Source organism: Oncorhynchus tshawytscha, linkage group LG06 (genome assembly GCF_018296145.1).
Source record: "Oncorhynchus tshawytscha isolate Ot180627B linkage group LG06, Otsh_v2.0, whole genome shotgun sequence".
Classification (NCBI taxonomy): Eukaryota; Metazoa; Chordata; class Actinopteri; order Salmoniformes; family Salmonidae; genus Oncorhynchus; species Oncorhynchus tshawytscha.
The window spans coordinates 33,940,249-33,959,607 of record NC_056434.1 but is presented as its reverse complement, the minus strand read 5'-3'; the positions used below and the strand labels follow the sequence as shown (position 1 = coordinate 33,959,607).

The window sequence follows — 19,359 nt, the reverse complement described above, 5'->3', positions numbered from 1 at the left end:
GAATAGAGTTGGAGGGTGTGGAGGGAGGGGTTGGAGTAGAGAGGGAGGGAGGGTTGGAATAGAGATGGAGTGGGTGGAGTAGAGGGAGGAAAGGAGGGAGGGGTGGAGTAGATAGATGGAGGGAAGGTGTGGAGTAGAGAAGGAGGGAGGGGAGTGAGGGGTTGGAGTAGAGGGGGAGGAAGGGGGTGGAGTAGAGATGGATGGGATGGAGTAGAGATGGGGGAGGGTGTGGAGTAGAGAAGGAGGGAGGGGCTGGAGTAGAGATGGAGGGAGTGGAGTGAGGGGTTGGAGTAGATGGAGGGAGGGGTGGAGTAGAGATGGAGGGAGGGGGGAGTGGAATAGAGTTGGAGGGTGTGGAGGGAGGGGTTGGAGTAGAGAGGGAGGGAGGGTTGGAATAGAGATGGAGTGGGTGGAGTAGAGGGAGGAAAGGAGGGAGGGGTGGAGTAGAGAGATGGAGGGAGGGTGTGGAGTAGAGAAGGAGGGAGGGGCTGGAGTAGAGATGGAGGGAGTGGAGTGAGGGGTTGGAGTAGAGGGGGAGGAAGGGGGTGGAGTAGAGATGGATGGGATGGAGTAGAGATGGGGGAGGGTGTGGAGTAGAGAAGGAGGGAGGGGCTGGAGTAGAGATGGAGGGAGTGGAGTGAGGGGGTGGAGTAGAGATGGAGCGAGGGGGTGGAGTAGAGATGGAGGGAGTGGAGTGAGGGGTTGGAGTAGAGAGGGAGTGAGGGGGTGGAGTAAAGCTGGTGGGAGGGGGTGGAGTAGAGATGGAGGGAGGGGGTGGAATAGAGATGGAGGGAGGGGTGGAGTAGAGATGGAGGGAGGGGGTGGAGTAGAGATGGAGGGAGGGGGTGGAGTAGAGATGGAGGGAGGGGGTAGAGTAGAGATGGAGGGAGGGGGTGGAGTAGAGAGAGATGGAGGGAGGGAGGGTGGAATAGAGATGGAGGGAGGGGGTGGAGTAGAGATAGGGGGAGGGAGGGGTGGAGTAGAGATGGAGGGAGGGGGTGGAGTAGAGATGGAGGGAGTGGAGTGAGGGGTTGGAGTAGAGAGGGAGGGAGGGAGGGGGGGGTTGGAGTAGAGAGGGGGGGTGGAGTAGAGATGGAGGGAGGGGGTGGAGTAGAGATGAAGGGGCAGGGAGGGGGTGGATTAGAGATAGAGAGCGGGTGGAGTAGAGATGAAGGATTAGAGATGGATAGGGGGAGGATTAGAGATGTAGAGAGGGAGGGGGTGGAGTAGAGATGGAGGGAGGGGGTGGAGTAGAGATGGAGGGAGGGGGTGGAGTAGAGATGGAGGGAGGGAGCGAGGGGGTGGAGAAGCGATGGAGCGAGGGGTGGAGTAGAGATTGGGGGTGGAGTAGAGATGGAGGGAGGTGGGGTGGAGTAGAGATGGAGAGAGTGGAGTAGAGATGAAGGGGCAGGGAGGGGGTGGATTAGAGATAGAGAGCGGGTGGAGTAGAGATGAAGGATTAGAGATGGATAGGGGGTGGATTAGAGATGTAGAGAGGGAGGGGGTGGAGTAGAGATTTTTTTATTTAATCTTTATTTAACTAGGCATGTCAGTTAAGAACAAATTATTATTTACAATGACGGCCTACCGGGGAACAGTGGGTTAACTGCCTTGTTCAAGGTGCAGAATGACAGATTTTTACCTTGTCAGCTCAGGGATTCGATCCAGCAACCTTTCGGTTTCTGGCCCAACGCTCTAACCACGAGGCTACCTAGTGCAGGGAGATGGAGGGAGGGGTGGAGTAGAGATGGAGGGGGAGGAGTAGAGAGCTCTTGGCTCAGTAAATATGTTTGTGGAGAAACCTGCCTGTCCACCTCACAGAGGAGGAGTCTAGGGGCGTGGGACACAGACAAAGAACAGACACACACTAACACGAGGAGGGAGAAGAGGACTTTTCTGTACACAGTGGATTTTACACTTGTGGAATATAATTCATATTTGGAACTTTGCTGGAGGAGGTCTGTGTGTTAGTGTGTAGTATAGTGTGCCTACGTTAGTGTGTTTTGTATGAGTGACTGTGAGAGCATGTGTGAGTGTGTTATGTTGTGTGTGTAACAGCCCGGCCCCGGATGGAAAGGGTTGTCGCTGGCTACTCCGAGGTCTTAGCTCCCAGCCATGGGGGGCTGCCAGAGTCACCCCTCTGCTGCGGATACACAAATAGTACCCCAGCCCTCTGACGTCAACAAACTGTAAGTATCTCTCCACTTCCTCTCTCTCAATCGATCCATTCCCCCCCTTCCCTCTCATTATTCTATGCTAGTTCAGATTAGACTGGGTTTGTGAGTAGGGCTGGCAGTAGGTTGAACAGTTAGTTAGAACTCAAAAGATCTGAACTGAGGTGGAGAGAGAAAATTGGGGATAGAGCGAGAGACGTAGGGACTGGGAAAAAGAGAGACGGCTGCTGGACATGGTAAACTGAGGAATGTTCTCTTTATAAGGACGTGTGTGTGTGTGTGAGAGTGTGTGAGTGTGTGTGTGTGTGTGTGTGTGTGTGTGTGTGTGTGTGGCACATATTTGTCTGATAACATCAACGGGGATATAGATTCCTTTTCTGAGGCAAAAAGCAGGAATGATGGGATTGTGGTTCAAAAAGTGTTTAAGAAGAGATGGTGTGTGCTTTAAAAAATGTCATGAATATATAGATTGCTTGTATGGCTTTTTGAACAGAGACAGTTATGCTTGGTTTACTGTTTGCTTCGTCCACAGAGTGCAGTGAAACGTTAACACACACACACACACACACACACACACACACGAGTGAGAGAGCAGGGCAGGCTCACAGTGGATTCTGTTTACCTATAAACACACCACCTACTTTGGATTCGTGTGTGTGTGTGTGCGTGTGCGTGTGCGTGTGTGTGTGTGTACGTGTGTGTGCGTACGTGTATGTACAGGTGGTTGGTAGAGAGGGTAGTCTAAATAAAGGGGCAATTGTGTAGAGTAGAATAGGGAGGAAGTTTAGTTGACAGTTCCCTCAGCGTGGTAAAACCAGCCTGATCGCTGTGTTCACCGCTAATTCACTATATTGATTCCCAATGTGACCTTCCTTCTGTCTGCACCATCCCCAGATGCTGTTTAAAAGCCATTCTGAAGATTCCTACATACTTTGTCTTGCCCTTACCCTTTAACCCTAACCTCCCTCTGTCATCGTTCACTTGCTCTCTGTCTCTCTCTTTCTCCTGTGGACAAAGGCCATGCTGTTTTGCCAATAGGACACACACCAAGGCAACCCCAGCAGGGACTGAAACTCCTCATAGAGAACAGAATGTGTCTGTTATCAGTGTAACAAGGTCACACACACACACATTCTCAAATACACACACAGATATCAAGGTTGAAAGTATTTTCGTTGCTTTCACTTCACTGGCTGTGTGTTGATATAGTCAGTGGAAAACATTGACAGTGTAGTGTAGTACAGTGGAAAACATGGACCTTCTTTGCATGAAGTCAAATCTCTCTCTGGCTCCAGTCCCTGGTTTAGACTCTCAAGGACAGAGACATTGACCAATATCACAATACATTTAATGTGTCTGTGGTTATAATGCATTATAACAAAGTATTACCCCTCTCACTTTATCATCTCCTCAGCCCGCCCCTCCTCATCTCTGATTTGTTAAGCTGAACAGATGCTTCCATAACGACCAGACACACAGCTCTTTAACCTCATTACACAGGTGCATAATTAAATCGCTTTAGCACCCATGAGCACCGGAGATAACCAAGCTAGCATATTTACACTGAACTAAAATATAAACGCAGCATGCACCTATTTCAAAGGTTTTACTGAGTTACAGTTCATATGAGGAAATCAGTCAATTTACATGAATTGATTAGGCCCTAATCTGTGCATTTCACATGACTGGGAATACAGATCTGCATCTGTTGGTCACAGATACCTTTAAAAAAAAAGGTATGGGTGTGGATCAGAAACCCAGTCAGTATCTGCCTCATGCAGCGCGACACATCTCCTTCGCATAGAGTTGATCAGGCTTGTGGAATGTTGGACTGGATATTGGCAGGAACTGGAACACACTGTCGTATACGTTGATCCAGAGCATCCTAAACATGCTTAATGGGTGACATGTCTGAACTGGGACATTTTCAGCTTCCAGGAATTGTGTCCAGATCCTTGCGACATGAGGCAGTGTATTATCATGCTGAAACATGAGGTGATAGCGGCAGATGAATAGCACGACAATGGGCCTCAGGATCTCATCACGGTATCTCTGTGCATTGAAATTGTTATCGATAAAATACAATTGTGTTCGTTGTCCGTAGCTTATGCCTGTCCATACCATAACACCCCCGCCACCATGGGGCACTGTTCACAATGTTGACATCAGCAGACCGCTCGCCTACATAACGCCATGACGTCTGCCATCTGCCCGGTGCAGTTGAAACCGGGATTCATCCATGAAAGAGCAGAGCACACTTCTCCAGCATGCCAGTGGCCATCGAAGGTGAGCATTTAACCTAAGCTAGCAGTGTAATTAAAAGTATAATTTAAATCTTCAGTGAAAGTTAAGGAAGTTATTTAAAAACCTTCAAATAAACAATCATTTCCATTCTCTGAAGTCGGTTATGATGCCGAACTGCAATCAGCTCAAAAGCCTGGTGAGGACGACAAGCACGCAAATGAGATTCCCTGAGATGGTTTCTGACAGTTTGTGCAGAAATTCTTCGGTTGTGCAAACCAACAGATTCATCAGCTGTCTGGGTGACAGCTCTCAGATGATCCCGAAGTGGGGAAAGTCAGATGTGAAAGTCCTGGGCTGGCGTGGTTACACGTGGTCTGCAGTTGTGAGGCCGGTTGGACATACTGCCAAATTCTCTAAAAAGACGTTGGAGGTGGCTTATGGTAGAGAAATTAACATAAAATTGTCTGCCAACAGTTCTGGTGGACATTCCTGCAGTCAGCATGCCAATTGCACCCTCCCTCAAAACTTGAGACATCTATGGGCATTGTGTTGTGATAAAACTACACATTTTAGAGTGGCCTTGTAGCGTCCCCAGCACAAGGTGCATCTGTTTAATCAGTTTCTTGATATGCCACACCTGTCAGGTGGATGGATTATTGTGGAAAAGGAGAAAAGCTCACTAACGGGTGTGAACAAATTTGTGCACAACATTTGAGAGAAATAAGGTTTTTGTGCGTATGGAACATTTCTGGGATCTTCTATTTCAGCTCATGAAACATGGGACCAACACTTTACATGTGTTTATATTTTTGGTCACGGTACTTTACATGCGTTTATATTTTTGGTCACTGAAGGTCCTTGGAAGTTGTGACAGAAAACGTTTTTGGTTTCCCACTGGTCTGGTAACGGATCTTCCTGGCCGGTAAAACAATGTTTTAAAAAAAAACGTTTTAAGAATGGGAGTGAAAATGTTGCTTGTTCTGGGAGTACATTTTTTAGTTTGCAGGGAGGTTCTGAGATTGTTTTATGAACATTCTGAGAATGGAAATGATTGGTTATTTGAACGTTTTTAAATTACTTTTAATAACACTGCTAGCTTAGGTTAACTGTTTTGAACACAGATAGGAGGACATTGAAATGAATTTGCTTAGGCATTTTATTGTGGCACGGTGTCAGTGAGATTCGCACTTATGATCTTCTATTCTCTATCCTTTGAACTAGTCCACTGCACCACCGGGATGGTGATGGTGTTTTTATTTTTCATTTTTCTATTCATTCAAAGCTTTCTTTATTCATTTTAGTCTATTCAAACAGACCCCATTTCAAAGTGCGGCCAATACACCTGAACAAGATAGAGAATAGACAAAGTTTTGTTGACGCTGAGACGGAATGTATCTATTTTTTAATAATGTTCTTAGAACATTCTTTGAACGTTACTAATGTTTTGTGGGTTTTATGTAACAAAAACCAAATAGAACTATGAGGAAACCTGTAGGAAACGGTATGCTGAAGTACTGAAATTCCCACAGAAGAAAGTTGTTTCTTAATGTTCTCTGAACTATTGGAGAACATTCCCCAATGTCAAACCAGTTGGAGAACGTTCCTTGAACGTTACAAAATTGACAAATCTAACCATGTTTAAACTTTAAGGTTAAAGTAATGAAATAACCACAAAAATGATTTTTTTGTCAAATTCCTTAAATGTGCTGAGAATGTTCCCAACCAAGTGACTATCCTGCACCATTCCCAGAAAGTTGTGGGAAGGTTGTATGCAAAATAACCATAGGATAACCATGCTCTCACCAAGCTCTAAGAAACATTGTACTACAACATGCATGAATATATACCGAATGTGTATTTCAGTATGTATATATTCACACTCGCTGACACACACTGGCTGAGATAGAATATGCCCAAAGTTCTGTATGATATATCTCACCTCAAAACCTCCAGTTTACAGTGTGGACTCCCTTGTCCTCCAGAGAGCAGCTGTACTCCTAAATCCTGCAGTTCATTGTTACTCAGATCCAGCTCTATCAGGTGTGAGAGATTTGACCTCAGAGCTGCAATGGGAGAAAAACATTTCCATCTCACCTCTACATGAAGGATCAATTTATATTTTCTAACAAATGGAGTTTTAATGGCATATTTGAGCGATGTCATTACTTCAGTGTCTTCGGTTTATAGTGTGGATTCCCCAGTTGAGCAGAGAGCAGCTCCAGTCCTGCATCCTGCAGTTTAGTATCACTCAGGTCCAGCTCTCTCCTAGATTAGAGGAGTTTGAGCTGAGAACTGAAGCCAACACATCACAGCATTTCTCTGTGAGATTACACCCTTTCTGCCTGAATAAGGAACAAAGAAGTGACAGAATGGGGTCAAAAATCTATTATTACCAATGAAATGGGAGTGTACAACCAAATATGAATCATAGAAATCGTATAGCTTGGTCACTCCTAAATATTGTGGATTTTTCTGAAACAGTTAATTGTACTAACAAATTAGTTAATACATACTGTAAGGTAGTGTGTACACTTATTACTTTGAAATGATTAGCAGGGCACCAGTCTAGTTATTGGACCAACTGGTTTTCTAAGAAGACCTGATTTATGAGTTATTTTAGTAATAACTCTATAAGACTACAATTAGAATAATATAGTGGTAAATGTATTAACCTGAAGGTATGAATTAGTTGAGAGTCAATTGGAGTTATTTTCCAGAATAACAAGACAAACACAATTGGTTTTCAGAATGTTATGTGCTACCTGGGAAAAGACTGCAGCAACAGCTGTGTGTGTGAGCATATAGTAAACCATATAGTCCAGACTGCAAACGATGCAATCTGATGACTGCAGCTGGAGCAGTGAAACATGGACACTTAAATACTGACAGACAGACTCACACTTTAACTGTGTGTGTTGTATTGTTTAGGGGAGATAATAACAATGAGCTGGAGTTGGAGGAGCGTCCCTATCTGCAGCAGCAGTATGTCTCTGAGAGGATCACACACACCGACATGACCGCCCTCACCGCCCTGCCACCCGGACTGGACCAGGCTGAGTGGCTCGCCAGCAACAGTCAGTATATACACACACACACACACACACACACACACACACACACACACACACACACACACACACACACACACACACACACACACACACACAATTCAGAAATGGGAGCCCTATTTGGGAGTGTTAGGGTTAGGGTTAAACATAAAGTGAGTTAGGGTTATGCCAAGATTAGAGTTGTGGTTGAGGTTATGGTTGAACCGGGATGTAGACATGAAGCTAGGGTTGAACCAGGATGTAGACCTGAAGATACGGTTACTTTAGGGTTATGCCAAAAGAGTTGGGGTTAATTTTGTATATCCCTAATCCCAATATTGCATTACTATAACCTAAACTGTTTCTCTCTCCCCCTCTCCAGCGGTAGCGTTCTTTAAGCATATTAACCTGTTCTCCAGTACCCTTTCTGAGTTATGTACTCCTACCACCTGTCCTACAGCCTGCGGACCAAATAACATGTAAGTCACACTCAAACACACACACGCGTACGTACGTTAATATTCACACTCATGCAGACATACCCTTCTGCTCCCTCAATGTGTCTGTGTGTAGAGTGTATACATGGACAGACGATCAGGGGAAGAAGTTGAGGTGTTCCGCTCCTCTCTACTTTGACTACACCATGTCCTACATCCAAGACCTACTGACAGATGAAGACGTCTTCCCCACCAGAGCAGGTACGCACGCACACAGTGTGTGTGTGCTGCATACATTCACTGCCCTACTGATCATCAACCAATGACTACAACATAACAAACCAACTGATCTATCAGTCAATAAAATACTCAACCCTTCTCCCCTTTCATTCCCACTCCCCCACTACCTTACACATCATCCTCTGCCTCCTCACTATTTCCCTTCCCTGTCTTATCCCCAACACCTCTCTACATCCTATCCATCTCATTTCACCAGGGTCAGTGTTCCCAGCAGGCTTTGTTTTCTTGGTCAAGAAGGTGTTTCTGCTGTTGTTCCGTGTTCTGGCTCATATCTACTGGAGTCACTACAGAGAGGCCCTGGTTCTGGGACTACACCCCCACCTCAACACGTTGTTCATACACCTCACACACTTCAGCCTTCAACACGACCTGCTGGAAGCAGAACACACACAACCTCTACAGGACCTGATCATTGCTCTGGGACAGTACAGCCTCACCTGACACACACACAAATGTAACTTCACAGATGTACACGCACGCACGCATGTATGTACACATACACACACAGCTTCAATGAATTTAGAGAGACAGACTCAGCGACTCTGTTGTATAAACTGTGAGATAACCTTTTAATGCAGTGGGCTAAATCAGGGTCACTTGGTAGTCTTAAGAAAATTTACTTTGAAACAAAAATATACAACTCACACATGGGCTTAAAAAAAAGAAGACACCTGTACCATGTCAGATATAGAGTTGAAATGTATTACATTTTGCATTTACATCCCAATAGACTTTATATACTGTACATCACAGAAGACTGAAATATAACGAAACTGTTTGACATAGATTTTCTGCATTTAAAAAAAATCATGTTTATTAATAATAAAAAAATATGAATAACATTCTACCAACGAGGCCACTAGGTTGTTTGACTGCAGGAAAGGGTTATGTAAGAAGAGGATGTGTGTTGCTCTTTATGCTTTTGCATGTGATATGTATAATAGATAATATATGTTATGAAGATGATGTTCTTGTATGTTATTAAACTGAGGTCAAATGAATTTCAACGGTCATGTATACTGTAGGTCAACTATTATGCTCTCCTTCAAATCAAATTTTAGTCACTTGCACCGAATACAACAGGTGTAGACCTTACAGTGAAATGCTTACTTATGAATCCCTAACTAACAATGCAGTTTTTAAAAAATATTTAAAAAATGGATAAGAATAAGAAATAAAATTAACAAGTAATTAAAGAGCAGCAGTAAAATAACAATAGCGAGACTTAATACAGGAAACCCTACACACAAGTTATGTTCCAGGTTAATACAGTATGTACAGTCACAGAAAGCACAGTTTCCCTTAAATGTTGCTGAGAATGTCTTCTTTCAGATGCTCTTTTCCATGGGTGAATAGCCCCAACCTTTCAATAGAGCCAAATGTTTGATGCATGTCAAAGTCTTAAATCCGTCAGATCGTCCGTGATCCAACGTTTTAAGTCAACATTTGTCAAAACTCAGTTTTAGCTGAAATTCAGATCAGTGTTGCTCAGCCTCTGAACATCATAGGGAAATCATTCTCATATCTATGTGGTCGGCGTGGTTGCACCATTCCTGTGCAGTTTGTTTCTAGGACACTCCAGTCAAAAGTTATATAGACTAAGGTCAAGGTCAAATTGTGGGGGTCAAATTGACCCAGAACATCATGGATGTCACTTTTCTTGTACCATGTAGTGATTTATTTTATTTATTTTTATTATGTGTTTTACAGAAAGTTCAAGAGTCAAATTGCAGGTCAATTTGACTCCAGATCAGTGTTGTTCAGCGTCTGAGTATCATAGGGATATCATTCCTGTGCAGAAAGCTTATTTCTAGGACACACCGTTCAAAAGTTATATAGACTAAGGTCAAATTGCGGGTCAAATTGACCCAGAACATCATGGATGTCACTTTTCTTGTACCGTGTAGTGATTTATTTTATTATGTGTTTTACAAGTTTGAGACCAGTAGCTAAGAGAGTATATGAAGGGTCATGGTGAAAAAATTAAGTAAAACTGTAGGCCTATTTGAGTGATAAAAAAGTTACACGAACATACACGTCTTTAAAAGTTACACGAACATACACGTCTTTAAAAGTTACACGAACATACACGTCTTTAAAAGGGGCAATTCAGAACCAAGATATGCGCACATAAAAGGAACTTAATCCCTTTTTCATGCACTTTCCTGTCTGTGCCCATTCTGACCTTGAACTTAAGCATGGGGAAATGGATGTACCTGCCAGCGATTCGTTTGGGTTGGAGATGGCAGAAGTGTCTACGGATATGCGTATTCTGACCTTGACTTAATTCCACCAGCTTTATGTACTAGAAAACCATTAATAAGGTTGAGCAACCTGTCAGGTTCCAAGTGGAAAAATATCTACTTCATTTTTTCCTTTTAATTACCAAACTGATGACTGCCGTTTAACCTTTGTGCACTCTCAAATGGTTTAATTATGTGCCCCGACTTTCACTATTTTCCATTTGTAGCCTATCATGTTAAATATTATCCACTGTCCACCGTCAGTAATACAAGTTCAGAGTTTTAATACCCACATACATTTATAACTCACTTTAGTATTAGTACCCTTCAATTTGTAGCCTGCATTTTGAGGGAGGGAGGGAGTAGGAGAGAGGATGCAAGGCATCAAGGGAAGAATACACTTCATGTCTTAATAGGACACTCTGGTTTGAACAGAAGTAAAACATTGATCTCCAACAACCTCCAGCTGTATTGCGGTTTAACGGAACCATCTACGGGGAAATGGTGCAGGGATCTTAGACCTCCTTACAGAGAGCTGAGACGCCCAACCCGGGTGTGAACATGGCAGAGAGATGGTTCCAGAGGAGAACAGAGAGGACGACACAGTGGACCTGTGAGGAGGAAAAGAGAGCTGAGACGCCCAACCCGGGTGTGAACATGGCAGAGAGATGGTTCCAGAGGAGAACAGAGAGGACGACACAGTGGACCTGTGAGGAGGAAAAGAGAGCTGAGACGCCCAACCCGCCCAACCCACCAACTCTACATGCCACCCCTATATCAACCCTCTTCCCCCTCCACTCTACCTCCCAGTAACAGTGTTCAGTCAGACCCTCTCTACACAGCACTTGTGACCATTCCTCAAACTTCTCTGGGTGATCAAGATACAGCTGTTCCTTTTATTTCCCCATGTCACGTTCCTGTTCTCCTTAGACCGAATCAGATACCTGTATGCTGTGTTTTGGTCCAATGTGAGCTTGCAGGCATATGTTGGACAGGATGAAATCAATTGTAAAAACCATTGCAAACCATTAATATTGCATTCTTGACCATTTCATTTTACAGTCGTGACTTACATTTCAAGTGCCCAGCTTTGATCTGTCATTTTCTATTGTGGTCCACACTATATAAATAACAGAGGAAATGATTAGTGATATTTTCTTCATAAAACAAAAATCAGACACAAGCTAGGTTTCCATCCAATTGGTTACAGATTTTCATGCAAATATATATTTTTAAATTACATAAAAACAAAATGTTCATTTTCCCACCTGAGATGTATTTACATCAAATTTACTTGTTGGGGATAAAAGGCTGTGTGAGATGATATCATTCAAATAAAAATATATTTTGGATTTAAATTCAACTAAACGCAGTTTACCCACCTTTATCAGAAAAATGCATTGAAAGAATAGGGAGTGTTTATTTTTTCCCTGCGACCAGCAATCAGTTTAGCCACCTATTTTTTTACCTCTACATAACTGGCTACGGTAGGCCTATTTGAAGTTTGTGGTAATAGGCCTACACATTGTAGCCTAATCTAGTAAATTGCTGTTTTTCCCACGACAGTTTCAGCCCTACTTCAGGTGTCCCGACATTTCAGGCTACAAAAAAGGTACATTTGTAAGCAAGACACATCAATTAACGTAGGCCTAATCAATGGAAATCGCTGAATGACATTAGGCACAATGTCTGGTGTTTTGTCAACAGATTTATATTTCCATTCATCAAATGGCATGAGTATACATGCATTGCACTACTTGGATAATTTTGGAGTGGACGAACATGCACAGGTTGCCTACTTTTGAAGTGATTTGTTTGAAAATCAGATGAAGGCATCATGACTGGTTGTGTTCATGCTACACTAAGTGTAACGTTTTGTGTGGATAGTGGAGATTTATTTATAGAACATGATAACACAACAGTGAACCTTTATATATTCTTACAGGACCACAAGGCCAGTAGGCCTACTGCGGCATATTGTACTTTACTGAAGAAACAATGCCTGAATTGGAAAGAAATTTGGTAGGGAGAGTAATTATTTGGAAGTCGCTATCTTAAAGGGATACATTAGGGATTTTGGCAATGAAGCTCTTTATCTACAGTACTTCCCCAGAGTCAGATAAACTCGTGGTTACCATTTTTATGTCTGGGTGCAGTTTGAAGGAAGTTGCTAACTACCGCAATGGTTAACTAGCGTTAGCATGCTAGCAGATATCCACAGACTTCCAGTCATTGCACTAAAGCTAGTTAGCATTGGCTCACAAAACTAACTAACATCCTTCATACTGGACGCAGAGACATAAAAACAGTATCCATGAGTTCATCTGACTCTGGGAAAGTAGATAAAGGGCCTCATTGCCAAAATCCCAAAGTATCCCTTTAACCAAAGCAACCAATGCAAGGTGCTTTGTTTTATAATTTTGCATCTTTGCGTGAAGAAAAGATGTCCGAAAAGAGGACGCAGATCGGGGATCCTTCTGAGAATCCGGAGGCGAGCGAGCAAACTCCCAATGCCTTCCAGTCTCCTTGCTAACGTGCAATCGTTGGAAAATAAAATTTATGACCTACTATCAAGATTATCCTACCAACAGGACATTTAAAACTGTAACATCTTATGTTTCACTGAGACGTGGCTGAACAAAGAAACGGACAATATAGAGCTTACGGGATTTTCCATGCACCGGCAGAACAGAGACGCTACCTCTGGTAAGACGAGTGGGGGTGTGTGTATTTTTGTCAATAACAGCTGGTGCGCGATGTCTAATATTAAATAAGTCTAGAGGTATTGCTCGCCTGATGTATAATACCTTATGATAAGCTGTCTCCCGCACTATCTACCAAGAGAGTTCCCATCTGTATTATTCGTAGCCGTCTATTTACCACCACAAAGCGAAGCTGGCACTAAGACCGGTCTCAACCAACTCTATAAGGCCATAACCCATAATGTCAAACGGGAATTATGTGTTTTGAAATTTGTATAAATTAATACAAAATGAAAAGCTGAAATGTCTTGGAGTCAATAAGTATTCCACCCCTTTGTTATGGTAAAACTAAGTTCAAGAGTAAAAATATGTCAAACAAGTAACATATGTTGCATGGACTCACTCTGTGTGCAATAATAGTGTTTATCATGATTTTTGAATGATTACCTCATCTCTGAACCCCACACAAACAAAATGATATGTAAGGTCCCTCAGTCAAGCAGTGAATTACGAACACAGACTCAACCACAAAAACCAGGGAGGTTTAACAAAAAAAGAGAAGTGCACCTATTGGTAGATGGGTAAAAAAAAAGCAGACATTGAATATCCCTTTGGGGAATCATGGGGAAGTTATTACTTACACTTTGGATGGTGTATTAATACACCCAGATACAGGCGTCCTTCCTAACTCAGTTGCCGGATCGGAAGGAAACTGCTCAGGGATTTCACCATGAGGCCAATGGTAACTTTAGAGTTGAATGGCTGTGATAGGAGAAAACTGAGGATGGATCAACAACATTGTAGTTACTCGACAATACTAACCTAATTGACAGAGTGAAAAAAAGGAAACCTGTACAGAATACAAATATTCCAAAACCTGCATTTTGCACCAAAGTAATACTGCAAAAAATGTGCCACTTTTTGTCCTGAATACAAAGTGTTATGTTTGGGGCGAATCCAATACAACATATTATCGAGTACCACTCTCCATATTATCAAGTACAGTGGTAGCTGCATCATGTTATGGGTATCCTTGTAATTGTTAAGGACTGGGGATTTTTTCAGGATAAAGAAAATAAACGGATTGGCGCTAAGCACATGCGAAATCCTAGAGGAAAACCTGGTTCAGTCTGCTTCCCACCAGAGACTGGAAGATGAATCTTTCATCTTTCAACATGACAATAACATGAAACACAAGGCCAAATCTACACTGGAGTTTCTTACCAAAGAAGACAGTACATGTTCCTTACAGTTCTGACAAATCTACTTAAACATCTATGACAAGACAAGAATTGGCTGTCTAGCAATGATCAACAACCAATTGGGGAGCTTGAAGAATTTGAAAATAATAAAATGGGCAAATGTCACACAATGTAGGTGTGGAAAGCTCTTAAATACTCTTAAAAGGTGCTCCTACAAAGTATTGACTCAGTGGTGTGAATACTTATGTAAATGAGTTATTCCTGTATTTCATTTTCAATACATTCGCCAATATTTCTAAAAACATGTTTTCACTTTGTCATTATGGGGTATTGTGTGTAGATGAATGATAAAAATATTTATTTAATCCATTTTAAATTCTGGCTTTAACACAACAAACTGTCTAATAAGTCAAGGGGTATGAATACTTTCGAAAGGCACTGCAGTATTTCACAAAAACATAATTTCCTTACCTTGATTACATTGGGATAAGATCAAATTGGGGAACCCCGGTACACAGTCAAGTTAGTACAGTTGAAGACGGAAGTTTACATACACCTCAGTCGAATACATTTAAACTCAGTTTTTCACAATTCCTCACATTTAATCCGAGTAAAAATTCCCTGTCTTAGGTCAGATTGAACCAGCACTTAATTTTAAGAATGTGAAATGTCAGAATAATAGTAGAGAGAATGATTTCTTTCAGCTTTTACTTCTTTCATCACATTCCCAGTGGGTCAGAAGTTTACATACACTCAATAAGTATTTGGTAGCATTGCCTTTAAATTGTTTACACAATAAGTTGGGTGAATTTTGACCCATTCCTCCTGACAGAGCTGGTGTAACTGAGTCAGATTTGTAGGCCTCATTTCTCGCACACGCTTTTTCTGCCCACACATTTTATATAGGATTGAGGTCAGGGCTTTGTGATGGCCACTCCAATACCTTGACTTTGTTGTCCTTAAGCCATTTTGCCACAACGTTGGAAGTATGTTTGAGGTCATTGTCCATTTGGGACCAAGCTTTAACTTCCTGACTGATGTCTTGAGATGTTGCTTCAATATATCCACATAATTGTCCATCCTCATGATGCCATCTATTTTGTGAAGTGCACCAATCCCTCCTGCAGCAAAGCACCCCCATAACATGATGCTGCCACCCCCATGCTTCACGGTTGGGATGGTGTTCTTTGGCTTGCAAGCCTCCACCTTTTTCCTCCAAACATAACGATAGTCATTATGGCCAAACAGTTCTATTTTTGTTTCATCAGACCAGAGGACATTTCTCCAAGAAGTACGATCTTTGTCCCCATGTGCAGTTGCAAACCTTAGTCTGGCTTTTTTATGGCGGCTTTGGAGCAGTGGCTTCTTGCTTGCTTCTTCCTGTCCTACCTCATTTGCACATGTTGTATATAGATCTTTCTACTGTATGTTTGTTTATTCCATGTGTAACTCTGTGTTGTTGTATGCGTTGAACTGCTTTGCTTTATCTTGGCCAGGTCGCAGTTGCAAATGAGAACTTGTTCTCAACTAGCCTACCTGGTTAAATTAAGGTGACATAAATAAATAAATAAATAAAAATTGCTGAGCGGCCTTTCAGGTTATGTCGATATAGGACTCGTTTTACTGTGGGTATAGGTACTTTTGTACCTGTTTCCTCCAGCATCTTCACAAGATCCTTTGCTCTTGTTCTGGGATTAATTTGCACTTCTCGCACCAAAGTACGTTCATCTCTGGGAGACACAACGCGTCTTCTTCCTGAGCGGTATGATGGCTGCGTGGTCCCATGGTGTTTATACTTGCGTACTATTGTTTGTACAGATGAACATGGTACCTTTAGGCATTTGGAAATTGCTCCCAAGGATGAACCAGACTTGTGGAGGTCAACAATTTTTTGTCTGAGGTCTTGGCTGATTTCTTTTGATTTTCCCATGATGTCAAGCAAAGAGGTACTGAGTTTGAAGGTAGGCCTTGAAATACATCCACAGGTACACCACCAATTGACTCAAATTATGTCAATTAGTCTATCAGAAGCTTCTAAAGGCATGACATCATTTTCTGGAATTTTCCAAGCTGTTTAAAGGCACAGTTAATTTATTGTATGTAAACTTCTGACCCACTGGAATAGTGATACAGTGAATTATAAGTGAAATAATCTGTCTGTAAACAATTGTTGGAAAAATTACTTGTGTTATGCACAAAGTAGATGTCCTAACCTACTTGCCAAAACTATAGTTAGTTAACAAGAATTCTGTGGAGTGGTTGATAAACGAGTTTTAATGACTCCAACCTAAGTGTATGTAAATTTCCAACTTCAACTGTAGATGAGGCTAAATTTAAGAGTACAGCCATTATGATAGATGTGTGGCAGAAGAGGTGGGACAGCGAGCCCAAGTGCCGGGATTTATATGCCCTCCAAATAAAGTTTGGTTGACCAAGATTCAAAGGTCAGATTAGGAAGGAAGAGGTGTTTGCTCGGTTGTGCCTATGATATTGTACATTGAACTCGTTCTGGTTGGCGTGTGGAGTGTATGGTTGATGGCAGTACCGGTATGTGGAAGAGGGAAAAAGATTGATATGTAGGGTTTAGTGCTGGGCTCCTTTTTAAAAAATTCTTAGTTGTGCAGGGTTCGGTAGGAGGGTTTAGTTTTTCTTAATGTTTTTTTAAGTCCAAACTGAATTAGCTAACTATCCTTACCTTAACATAATAGCTAGTTAGATAAATGTTGGCGAGTAAATGACTGGGATGATTACCATGGAAGTAATGGTTGAGTCCAACTAAATGGATGGCAAATTCGACACTCTGTTATATCAACTTTGGAAAGAGTAATAGCTACCCGGTCTGTTTGTTGAGAACACTCTAACACAGTTAACATTTTCAATTCTAATTTCTTTAATTGTGATTTATTCAACCCGAAATGAATAAATCCTTTGGTGGCATCCCATAGTGGTGGCATCCCATATAATCTGGCGGTCAGACAGTTTTTAATGATCATTATGAATTATTATAACGCAAGCATGGGGTGCTTCCACACAGAAGGTTTCAGACACTTGTAGAATCTATGCCAAGGCGCATTGAAGCTGTTCTGACGGCTTAACGCCAAATTAAGATGCTTTATGTTGGTGTTTCCTTTATTTTGACAGTTACATGCAGCAGCAGGCTACACGGAAAATGGAACAGACAATGGAACAGGCGGATAGGGGAAACATTACATTGATGTGAATGGCATGTTACAGAAGGGCCCAGTCATTGTGTGTGATTTCACGTTTTTGAGAAACTGGATTGTGGTTGTCTTATTAGATTTGTCCTGCATGTACAAAATTACATGAATGTCTGTCCCAATAACCAGATGGAATTCTGTTAATTATAATAATATGCTGTTCAGAGAACGTAGGATCATAAAAACGTAGGATCATATGAATTTGGAGCAAACACATCAGCATTTTCTTAAATGAAAACACACCATTACTCATCAAACACAATTAAGTGCAATATGTGTGTGAAATCAATTATGTAAACCTGGCTCAGACATTGTATAGGCCTATGCTCTGTCTTTGTACAAATAGAAAAATATGCGCCGTTGTGTGACTCTCATAAAGGGAGCATGTCTGTAGTACTTCTAATTTCCCACTCCGGGATATTGCGATGGGATGTCACTGTTAAGTAGCTCTCTGTAACCCTGGATGTCCATCCATCTGTAGTAAGCTAAACACCGGGGGCGTTGGCAAATTCATTGACAACTTCGGCTTTAGTTTATATAGAGCGGCTAGGACCTGTTATTCTGAAATGGGTGCGAGAGGGTGAAGTTCGTAATGTGGCACTTTCACGAGGCTGAATTTTTTTCCTCTTAAATACGAAGAATGGGCGTATATCCGCAGCTATAAATGTAGGCCCAACCTATCGCTCTTGTAATTTCTTTGGACCGGTCAAAATCAGCTGCAAATAGCTGCTCGAAAGCAGAGTGGAGACAAAGTTGTGTTGTTTTTGCGTTTTCGTCTTGTTCTGGCTATTTGAAGAATCTCAAATATATCATATATTTTGATTTGTTTAACACTTTGTTTACCACATGATTCCTTGTGTTATTTCATAGTTTTGATGCCTTCACTATTATTCTACAATGTAGAAAATAGTCCAAATAAAGAAAAACCCTTGACTGAGTAGGTGTGTCCAAACTTTTGACCGGTAGTGTACATCAGGGATAGAGCGATAAATACATACAACCACATTAGAGAGACACATACACAGGCCAGGGGCATAGCGATACACTGAGTCTTAGGACTATATCAGGGATAGAGCGATAAATATATACAACCACATTAGAGAGACACGTACACAGGCCAGGGGCATAGCGATACACTGAGTCTTAGGACTACATCAGGGATAGAGCGATAAATATATACAACCACATTAGAGAGACACATACACAAGCCAGTTTGAGGACTCCGGAGGCGAACATCATTCTGAAAAGCAGCTAGCGGATCAACCTGGGGTTACATGGTTATGCTCTCTGCCCCACAGCCACCCTGGCACAGACTTCAATGGGGCGATGAGCACATACAGGAACCCTGTCTCCAGAAGAAACATCCTGGATACCGTTGGCGGGAAGGAGAGGAGAGTGGAAAACAGAAAGGTGGAGAGTGTTCGAGTCTGAGCATGCCCAGGTTGTCGTGATGTTTTCATCATGGTGTTAATATTACATTTTTTATTTAACTAGGCAAGTCAGTTAAGAACAAATTCGCATTTACAATGACTGCCTACCGGGGAACAGTTGGTTAACTGCATTGTTCAGGGGCAGAACTGCAGATTTTTACCTTGTCATCTCAGGGATTCGATCAAGCGACTTTGCGGTTACTGGCCCAACGCTCTGACCACTAGGCTACCCGCCGCCCTATGTGGATGTTACCAATGTTATACATTTTATACCTTTTTCTGGAAAAAAAATATTGTTAACCATGACCAGAAAATGTTTACCTTTTGATGGGTAGGTGCCAGCCATCTCTGGCTACGTGGGT

General features: G+C 42.2%; 1 protein-coding gene across 3 annotated transcripts; it reads left to right on the top strand.

Annotated features, from left to right (window-relative positions):
- Positions 1-1,812: 1,812 nt before the first annotated feature.
- LOC112252465 (MOB kinase activator 2) lies at positions 1,813-9,203 on the top strand. Of its 3 annotated transcripts, none has more exons than XM_024423702.2 (6): positions 1,813-1,958; positions 2,059-2,189; positions 7,347-7,492; positions 7,848-7,944; positions 8,039-8,163; positions 8,399-9,203. In XM_024423702.2, the coding sequence occupies exons 2-6, from the start codon at positions 2,116-2,118 to the stop codon at positions 8,641-8,643; spliced, it is 687 nt and encodes a 228-aa protein (XP_024279470.1). In that variant the 5' UTR covers positions 1,813-1,958; positions 2,059-2,115; the 3' UTR covers positions 8,644-9,203. The 3 variants fall into 3 exon arrangements, with proteins under 3 accessions (XP_024279470.1, XP_042179143.1, XP_024279469.1); XM_042323209.1 differs by adding an exon at positions 4,279-4,460 and having other exon boundaries at positions 1,826-2,189; XM_024423701.2 differs by having other exon boundaries at positions 1,828-2,189.
- Positions 9,204-19,359: the final 10,156 nt, after the last annotated feature.

Coding starts and splice junctions, on each gene's coding strand:
- LOC112252465 (XM_024423702.2), top strand. CDS start 2,116: ATGGGGGGCTGCCAGAGTCACCCCTCTGCTGCGGATACACAAATAGTA. Junction 2,190..7,346: donor CCCTCTGACGTCAACAAACT/GTAAGTATCTCT, acceptor TGTATTGTTTAG/GGGAGATAATAACAATGAGC. Junction 7,945..8,038: donor GCCTGCGGACCAAATAACAT/GTAAGTCACACT, acceptor GTCTGTGTGTAG/AGTGTATACATGGACAGACG.